Source organism: Colletotrichum jinshuiense, chromosome 8 (genome assembly GCF_051148585.1).
Source record: "Colletotrichum jinshuiense chromosome 8, complete sequence".
NCBI classification, from domain to species: domain Eukaryota; kingdom Fungi; phylum Ascomycota; class Sordariomycetes; order Glomerellales; family Glomerellaceae; genus Colletotrichum; species Colletotrichum jinshuiense.
The window spans coordinates 1,700,174-1,710,534 of record NC_139315.1 but is presented as its reverse complement, the minus strand read 5'-3'; the positions used below and the strand labels follow the sequence as shown (position 1 = coordinate 1,710,534).

The following is a 10,361-nucleotide window of genomic DNA, read 5'->3' as shown; positions in this document are numbered from 1 at the left end:
AGCATTTGGTGGGCATGTTGGCGTTGGGAGATGAGGTCATAATTCTCGCCTCTGAAGCATTTGTATAGTTTAGATCAAGAGACTTTCTTCCCTTTTGAATGGTGCATTCGTTACAGCGCATATCTTTAAAGATATCCCGGATTTGCTCCTGAGCACCCCTCTTCATCTACATTTCGGGTCAAAATTGTGAACCCTGCAATTATGCTTACAAAAATTGCATATTTGGGTTTTATGTAAGAAACCTATCAGGTCAGCACTCTTAAAGTGTTGGATGTCACATGTAGATATCACAGGAGGGTTGCATTTTCACGTTCGGAACTTCGGGCTGTGGAGACAAAGAGATTGATTTGATGAGCAAATATGACGTCGGGGTATTGATGACATACACCTGATGGGGATCTCGTACCACAAAACAATGACCCCTCATTATTTCTCAACACAATCGTCTCTTGATATGCATTGACATACTGCCAGAACAGAGTCAGTAAACATGGCTGGCATACCCGAGTCAGACAGCGTCGTGCGCGTTAAGCTGATTGATACTACAACTGCCATGGTTGGCGAGGCCGAGGCCTTCGTTAAGCCTGTTGTCAACGTCTTTTCGTCTAAGTCAACCAGGCTTGGCATAGGACACGTGATGGAACACGTGACCGCGGTGTATATAGACAGATACACGCCAGAACCCATGGGGGGGGGGTTCAACCTTGAAGATATCACTTTGCTCATACCTAGCTTTCACTTTGCTGCTTGTGTTGTTTGGTCCTTTCTGCTCTGTTTGCCTGATTTACGTTGGACCTCTATTCGCGACATCTCACGATCCCTCCGGGATCGATCCCGTCCCCACGACAGTCTTACCCCTTCTAGCAGATCCGGAACGGCTGCCAGAAAGACTGTGACAAGTGGTAGCACGACCTCTTACGACACCAGGAATTTTCTTTTCGTGACCAGTCACGAGAAGGACCCTAATTCCAACCGACCTCGACATACATATCCCATGTTCATCACACCAGGGCACATCAAAGAGTGCCGCAGGTTTACAGCCTGGCGACGGGCGAATCCACGAGATCCGCGCGTACAGGAACTTGATCAATTTTTCCTTGAGGACGCCCAACGACTGTGTACACTAGATTGGGACTCAGCCTCTCGACCAATATACACAGAGGAAGAGTGGGAGAACGGATTCCAACTCCCAGCAGGATACAACAGCGACTCATGGGCAGCAACGTCAACAATACGTGCGGTGATCAGACTCGTACGAGCAGCGCGGAAAGATCCTCTTCTCAACGCGCAACTTCACGAACACGCACCACTGCCAGCCCTCAGTCGCACAAACTCGCAGACCTCCCACGCAGAAGAACAGACAACACCCCCAGGACCGCAACAGACACGGGAACCACTCCCACCCCGAAAACCGCCCCCTATTCCACCGGACGAAGTGGCCACGGTAATCCCGATGACTGCGCTCCAGAACCCCCAGTCGGAGGCATCCTCCTCGAAAGGAAAGGAACCCGTGAGACCCCCTCGAACGAGTCAAGGAGATCACGCTGTCCCCACAGCCCAACCTCCCGATTCATCTGAGGGATATCACAAACAACCGCTTCAACAGCAAGGGCCTTATAACACACCCCCAGGACTACTCCCAGGACTTCCAGGGCAATATCCGATGACAACCCAGGCCCAATGGGAACACAAGCCATACCCTCAGCAAGGTTTTCAGCAACCCCCACTAGGTCCACATCAATACCAGGGACAAGCCTATGTGCCAAACATGGCACACCAGAATTTCAACCCTCCACCCGGGATGTATCCCAACATCTACGGGCAATATCCCCCAGCACAACCCCCTATACCCAACAGCACACCGCCACTCCAGCACCAAGCGGGACCAGCCAGTGTACCTTCAGATGGGACAGTCAGGCAAAATCCACCGCCATATCCGACGGCGCCCACACAGGCACAACAAAACACCCCGCCCCACTCCCAGCAATACACAGGTCACACGCCGTACAACCCGCAATACCAGGGGATAAACACATACCCCACAGCCATTCCAAACCAGCAAGCCAACCAGGACATGGCGATCCACTCTTTTGTCCGAGCACTCACAGAAGCCCTGAGAACGACCCCAGCTCTGAGGACATCAACCACGCCCCACCAACCACATATGATGGTAAACCCGGCCATTGGTTACTTCTACCCGGATGCTGACACAAGACGACACGGAACTGACCCCATATTTACCGACAATGGGGTGACAGTACACCGAGAAGTCGAAACTTGGACACAAGGTGTTGACCCATACACGGCAGACCTAGGCGAGGCCTACCAGCTATGCAGCAACATACACCTCTATCTCCGAGGTGCTGCCCGCAACTGGTGGGACTTCCAGCTGCTAGACTCAGAGAAGAACAACCTGAGGGCTAAAGGATGGGCTGCAATTCGGGAACGAATCCGACTTCGGTTTGGACCTTCGCTAGCAGACGCAGAAAAGTGGTTCCAGGAACATCACTTCACAATGGCTATGATACACAGTGACAGGGACCTACGGTCATTTGCTCAGGACTGTTTCAAATACGCAAGGGCATGGGGAGACTTACAGCCACGTCAGTGGTTAACCCGGTTCTACCGAAACCTCGCCCCCATATTCCGACAATTCCTCCATGAGCCAACGGCAACAGACACCATTGACTCCTTCCTCACGCTGGCAGAGGAACGCCGGAAGGCTATCCGGGAAGCCCACTTGGCGGCCCCCACCAGATCCGCGTTCGTCAGCACGGAGGAAAGTGAAGATCACCACACCACGACTTCTTCAGAGGAAGCGTACTGGGGCGCTAGACAAGACCAGGACCGGCGCGCCGGAAGCTACCCCCGTAGCGGGGATCGACCACGTGAAAGGTGGAACGACAACCGTAACGCTGAACGGCAACCAAACGGAGTCAACACGCAGCGGATACGGGATGATAACGCTGGATACCGCACCCAACACGGAAACGTAGGGACGGAACGGCGACCCCAGGACAACCGGTATGACAAACCACAGCGACGGTACCAGCCATGGCAGGACAGACGCCCGTTCCACCAGAACGACCGGGGCAATGGCCGCAGATACGCGTCATACCGCCGAAGGAATGGGTACGACATGGATCGCGCCCAGGTCGTGTGGGAAGACGATGAGGACCGAGACGAACGCATTGATGAACTCGTTGACGAAGGCTACACACTCGATATGATAGGGGGAGATCCCGAGAACGACGACGAGCATAACCTAGTAGATTCAACTGTCAATTGGACGGACAAACCAAAAACTGATGCCCAACGAAACAAACCCACACCACAACCGGGGATATCAGCACCAGACGACATACCTCTATGGACTGACATAGAGGATTACCTGCGAGGCGCGGAGGGAGACACTGAAGCCACATTGGCTACAGACAGCACTCACATCCCACCCGAGATCACTCTCGGAAACTCCGCCAACTTCACAATCTCAGAAGGACAGATTCTTGAAGCCCCGGTGCGACCCGACCCCAAGAGGCAACGCCGCCGACGAACACATCTCCGAATTAACGCGCGGGCGGACCCTGACGGCGAAGACCACTCTGTCTGTATTGATACAGGAGCATCCACGATTCTCGCGGACAGGCAGTGGGTGTCCCGATTCGCCAAAAAAGCTTGGATCCGTCCGACAGAGCCACGAGCGATGAAAGCAGTCAACTCCTCGTTTGAAGTCAACGAGGTGGCCACGTTCGACTTCTACCTCCCAGGGATCATCCGCGATACCAACGTGATGGCTCACATCACAATCACCGCCGGATTGGTTGATGGCCTAGGAGCTAAACTTCTCCTTGGGACACCATTCTGCGACGACCACGGCGTCGTAGTGGACTTCAACAAGAAGTTAGTCACACTCCGCTCGGCCCAGGGGATAAACATACCAGCAACCATTGAGTCCCGCTTCCCAGTGACCCGCAGAGTCACAGCCGCAGCGAACTTGACAATACCGGCAGGGGCAGTCCACTTGGTCCCAGTGGACTTCATCCCACTCCCCGCAAAGGAAGCAACCGATGGTACACCTGCCGCATATACGTTCCACGCCACCCACGAGTTCCTTCTCGAAGCAATAGTGGACCATCACACACCACGGCGTATGCCTATTTTCAACACCTCAGGCCGGCCAATACACGTACGCCAGGGCGTAAAGCTGGGAAGATTGGTCCCATACAGCGGGAAAGAGGTGGCCCAGCTGATTGATGAAGATGATCTGGACGAGATAGCTGCCATGGAATGCGTGAACTTCACGGATATACCCGAGAACATCATGACTGCCATCCACCAGCCGGAGCAGCCAACAGATCGACCACCGGCATATCGGGAGCCACCGTCATACGGCATATCAAAGCCACGCACGTACCCAACGAAGAAAAGCAAGCTGGGCGTGGAAATATGCGCTGACGACGAGGATTTCGCCCTACAGCTCCTGGAGTTAATCGACCAGAACGACATATACAAGGATCGCGGGATAATTCCCATGCCGGATGAGGATAGGATGCGCATCAACTTACTAGACGGATGGCAGAACCAGAAGCAGAACATCAAGCCATTCCCACTTGGCCTGGAAGACCGGAGATTCCTCGATGAGGACATGGACAAACGCCATGCAGCCGGGAAAGCCGGGTGGATGATGCAGCCAGCGGCAATCGCCTGTCCCCTGTTCATCGTGTGGAAATTCAAGGAGGACGGGACCAAACACAAGGGCCGGGTAGTTAGTGACATGCGCCCCCTCAATAGGTGGGCAATCCCAGACGTATACCCACTCCCTGACCAGGAGGATATTATGGGAGCACTGCGCGGAAAGAAACGAATCTCGATGTTCGATGCATCTGGGTTCTTCCACCAACTTGGCGTGTACTCAAAACACAGGGACAGGATGGTAATGATAAGTCCCAGGGGACTTGAGTACTCCAACGTGGTCCTGATGGGATTTAAGAACGCTCCAGCTTATGCCCAGCGGTTCATGGATAGACTGTTCCATGAACACCGCCACTTTGTCAAGGCATATATCGACGATATCGTGATCTTCAGCGACTCCGAGGAGCAACACCTTCAGCACCTGGAGGTAGTCCTGCGAATATTGGATGAGAACCGGATCCATATTGGCGCTTCAAAATCGTTTATTGGGTTCCCATCCGTGCAATTGCTTGGATACGTCGTGGATGGAGATGGAATCCGGAAAACAGATGACCGTATAGCTGCATTCCGGAAACTGGAGTTCCCGCGAAATCTCAAGGCACTCGAGATGTATCTCGGAATGTCAGGGTGGTTACGCCACGGGATACCCTGGCATGACGTGATAACTGCGCCACTTCAGCAACGGAAAACCAACATGCAGGCACAGATGCGGGAGAAAGGCGACTTACCCAAGGAACTATCCCGAGCGACGCGGGCAGCTCGCTTCGCTAAGGCCAAGTTTGAGCCAACAGAATCAGAGCTTGAGGCATGGCGGGCCCTGCAGAACCAACTTTGCGACCAAACCGTGAGACATCACCACGACCCTGAGAAACCCCTCTTTTTCAAAGTCGACGCTTGTCTTAATGGGTTCGGCCTTATGGTGTTCCAGCTGGATGAGGAATGGGATGGCGCAAAGATCCCTGGCAGGGATATCGCGCAGAAACACGTTAGACCCATACTTTTCCTGTCACGGACCACCACAACAGCGGAAAAACGTTTCGGCGCCACTGAGGCAGAGGTGGCGGCTGTGGTCTGGGCTGTAAAGAAACTCAGGAAATTAGTCCAGTCAAACAGAAACGAGGTGAACATCCTTACCGACCATGCGGCGACGGTCGGGATTGTCACCCATACCTCGTTGAGGACCATGGACCTCAATAAGGCAAACCTTAAACTGGCAAATGCAGCGAACTACCTCTCGCAGTTCAGGCTGAAAATCTTCCATGTCCCGGGAAAGCTTAACGTGGTCCCAGACGCGCTGAGCAGACTGGCCACGACGCGCCCGGACATCTCGGCTAGGTTCCCACACCAGGATGAACTGGCAGATATCAATGACGAAGACGACGTGGATGAACCCGAGACAGCACACCTAGCCACCACAGCAGGCATGCCATCAGGAACGGTGACTGCAACGTTCACCCATATTCCGGAAGAACTCACACGTAAGATTGTAACAGGATACCAAGGTGACAAACGGCTACGCAACCTGCGCGCCATAGTCCAAAAGATGGAAGCAAGTAACATCCCCTACATCTCCCCGCAGGAAGCAAGGAAGTTAGCGGAACAGCCGAGACGCAAAAAACCGAGATCGCATAGGAGAGTGAAACCATACATGATTGACGAGAAGGGACGCCTATACCACCTCGCATCTGACGGGACGCGCGAACTCTGTGTGCCCAAGAGCGTGGCAGTAGACGTGCTCGCTCTCGCGCATGACGCGAAATTCCACCTAGGAACAGACAGGATGTTAGCTGAACTTCGGGGCATTCACTTCAAAAACAAGAAACGTGCCGTCAAACGGTATATCGCACACTGCCCAACGTGCCAGGAAAATCGAACGGATCGCACGAAGCCAGTGGGTTCGCTCCAGCCTATCGTCACACCCGGCATCCCATATCACACCATCACAATCGACTTCATCACGGACATGCCAGAGACCTCCTCAACGGCCTCGTTCTGGATGGTTCCCGGCCATGAGGCGTACGATAGCCTGTGCACTGTAACATGTAAGTTTAGCAAGAAGATCTTATTGATTCCAGGAAACACAAAGTACAAGGCCCGGGACTGGGCACAGGTACTGATCCGGGTACTTCTCTTCTGCGACTGGGGACTTCCCAAGGAAATCATTAGCGACCGAGACCCAAAGTTCGTATCGGCCGTATGGGGGGGGATATTCCACGCCCTCCGCACCAAGTTACTCGTGGCCACAGCCTACCACCCGCAGACAGACGGGCAGAGCGAGCGAACGAACCAAACGGTCGAAATCGCGATCCGATACCACACTTTCACCGACCCGGAAATACCGTGGACTGAGATCCTCCCGTCACTTCAACACACGATCAACAACGCGCTATCAGTCACTCTGGGATGCTCCCCTAATGAGTTGACGCTGGGATTCCGCCCACGAACTGTGATAGACGTTGTTAGTGAAGCGGATACGCCGACAGAGTCTCTGGACGTACTACGGAACACATACCAGAAAGAAGCGTTGGCGCTTATAGACGCAGCCGGGCTTATTCGCAAGGAACGATATGACGAGCGCCACCAACAGGTGGACTTCGATGTGGGAGACAAGGTGTACATCCGCCTCGGCCACGGGTACTCTCTCCCAGGCAAGCCGAAACACAAGTGGTCCCCACAGAGAGCAGGGCCATTCCAAGTGATCCGAAAAGCAGGACCGCTCGCCTGTGAGCTCAACATCCCCAGCCACTGGCGAGTTCACCCGGTGATATCTGTGGCCCAGCTATGGAAGGCACCACAGGGGGAGGATCCCTTTAATCGCGAGGTATCTCCCCCGGAGCCAGTCAAGGTGGACGGCGCACTAGAATATGAAGTCGAAAGGATTGTCAAGAGAAGGATCAGGTGGCGACGCGGCAAACACCCAGCGCCCGAGTATCTCGTGCGATGGCGGGGATATTCGGCAGCGGTGGATACCTGGGAACCTCGTGAGAACTTCAACACCAAAGCAATGGAGGAGGTAGATGAGTACGATACCGCGAATCCCATCGACTGGGCAGTGGAATTCCGTAAGAAAGGCAAACCACAGTCGGCCTTGGACAACTTCCTGGCGGCAACGAAGCGAGAAGCCAGACAACAGCCTGGACAATAGAACCAGGCATAAAGAGATTGTTCGCGGCCGGATCGCGAACCACCACCTTTCAACAAGGTCAGCTTCCCTTTCACTTCAAACAATCCCTTCAACAGGAACAAAGCTGAGGGATTATTCTTACCAACAACAACGCGAACAACGCGATATTTCCAGCCAGGCGGGGGTAATACGGCGGGCGATAAAATAAACAGTAGATCGCTGCGCCAGCCGTACTTGCCTACTCTATCCTTACTCAAACTCCGCTTGGATTCACAGCTCCTGCCGTAGTTACGTAGATTCACCGCTCCTGCCGCAACTGCCCACATTCACTGCCCCTTCCGATATTGGCCCAGCACGGTTATTTATCCCCACCCACAACCACCACAACAACTTTCCTTTCTACAACCAACCTCCAGCAGCAGAGCCGCGAGAATCTCGCGATATCTACCTTTTCTTTTCTTTCTATTCTGCTACACCCTATTTCTCCCTTTGACCTACACAGTAGGCACGAATATTCGCGCGCGTCTCTACCAGTAACCCGCGACGCGACCCAGAATGAGCGGTAACCGTCAATACCAACCTGCTCACCTGCCCACCAACGTGGCCGGCAACTTCGACGAGGCGGCATTCGACTTCGAACAATTCATCGCGGAAAACAAGGCTCAAATGGAACAACCAGTCCATAACGAGACCGCGTCTAACGCGCAAGATGACGAGCAAGTCGAGGAGACGATCATGGACAAGGAGGACCTCCAGGTCCTGACTCCGCCCCGGCCTCCCGCGGGAAACGAGTCCGCTCGCGAGGAACAGAGCACCGAACACGCGGAGGGCACCGATTCGGCTAAGCCCTTGTTCCCCAACCTGAGAAGACGCCACCACGCCCAAGCCAGTGGGGCCCAAGATCCCGAGGACAGCATGGACGATCGCGAGGATACCGAGACCGACTCCGATCAGGAAGACAACCGGTCCAATGACACCGACAACGAGTCGTTCGAGGATCGCGAGGACGAACCGGTCGTCTCGGGTGCTAAGACCCCCAAGACCCCGAGGAACGCGCGCTCGCGAACCCCTGCAACACCCAAGGGTCCCCGTACCATCCAGTACCCAACTTACGAGCAAGCCAAGAAACGCGCCAAACAGGCGTTCAAGACCAACCCGAACCCGGAACTTCACATCGAAGTTCGGAACTGGATCGAGAAATTCTACGAGTCCAAGGAGTCGTGCAAGCGCCCTGGCATCACATCGGTCGCATACTTCCGTACGGTCACAGACAAGATCGACAAGGTTCGCAGAGCGTACCTGAAAGGTGAACCATGGACAGAGTACCTCCCCACGCACGCCCAGATCCTCGGCGCAACTTTCGTGGAACCACCCGGCAACCTTAACGCCAGCATCGCCGGCACCCTCCTTATGGTGGGACGACTCGACCTGCTGACCGCCGCTCAACTCGAGTACGTTCACATCAATCCGGCGACTCACAACGTTGTCAAGGAGCTCGACGAGAAAGTCGACAACGTCGTCCAGACAACGGCGGCATATGAAGAGCGCATCAAGACGCTGGAGACAGCGCTCCAGGGTGCCCTCGAGACCGTTAACAAGCTTTCCGCGAACCTTGACACAGCCAACGCGAACCACATGCGTCTAGGCAACGACATCGCGAACAAGCTTATCCCCAAGGTCGATAAGAACACCGTGGAAATCAACAAAGTCTCTACGTACGTTAATGACATGCAAGAGGCCGTACGCGAAGGGTTCGAGAAGCACAAGGCCACCATAACTGGCATCGAAACCACTGTGTCGGCACTCGGCAAGAAAGTCGGCCCGGCGGCCGCGCTTGATAAGTTCAAGAAGGGCCCATTCGCTGACCTCGTCGCGAAAGTCGACGACATTGCGGGGAAGGTCGGCACCAGCCAGGCGAAGCGCCCGGCAGAGCCAGTGGAGGAAGAGGAAGTCCGTGAACCGGCGCCCAAGAGGACTCGACTGTCGTTCGTGTGAGGATCGAGAGAATACATGGGACTTGTGAGATATTTCGCGTTTGTACATGAAGGATACAGGGATCGGTTGGAGTAATCGGGACGATTACCTCTCAAAGGAGGGGCACTTGTCAACGTCTTTTCGTCTAAGTCAACCAGGCTTGGCATAGGACACGTGATGGAACACGTGACCGCGGTGTATATAGACAGATACACGCCAGAACCCATGGGGGGGGGGTTCAACCTTGAAGATATCACTTTGCTCATACCTAGCTTTCACTTTGCTGCTTGTGTTGTTTGGTCCTTTCTGCTCTGTTTGCCTGATTTACGTTGGACCTCTATTCGCGACATCTCACGATCCCTCCGGGATCGATCCCGTCCCCACGACAGTCTTACCCCTTCTAGCAGATCCGGAACGGCTGCCAGAAAGACTGTGACACCTGTCGTGTCAGGACATGAAGTAATCAATTTTTGCTCATTGTCTTTTCTCCTTGAAAACGAGAAGCTCGAAAAGAAAGCGATGTTTGATCTCGGAGTCCGCAAAGACTACTGGAACTTGCCAAAGGCCACCC

General features: G+C 54.2%; 1 protein-coding gene across 1 annotated transcript; it reads left to right on the top strand.

Annotated features, from left to right (window-relative positions):
* Nucleotides 1-8,371: 8,371 nt before the first annotated feature.
* On the top strand, nucleotides 8,372-9,811 carry EsH8_VIII_000470 (uncharacterized protein; the record flags this gene model as incomplete). The annotated part of the gene is made up of 1 exon (XM_083269512.1): nucleotides 8,372-9,811. The coding sequence occupies one exon, from the start codon at nucleotides 8,372-8,374 to the stop codon at nucleotides 9,809-9,811; it is 1,440 nt and encodes a 479-aa protein (XP_083129280.1).
* Nucleotides 9,812-10,361: the final 550 nt, after the last annotated feature.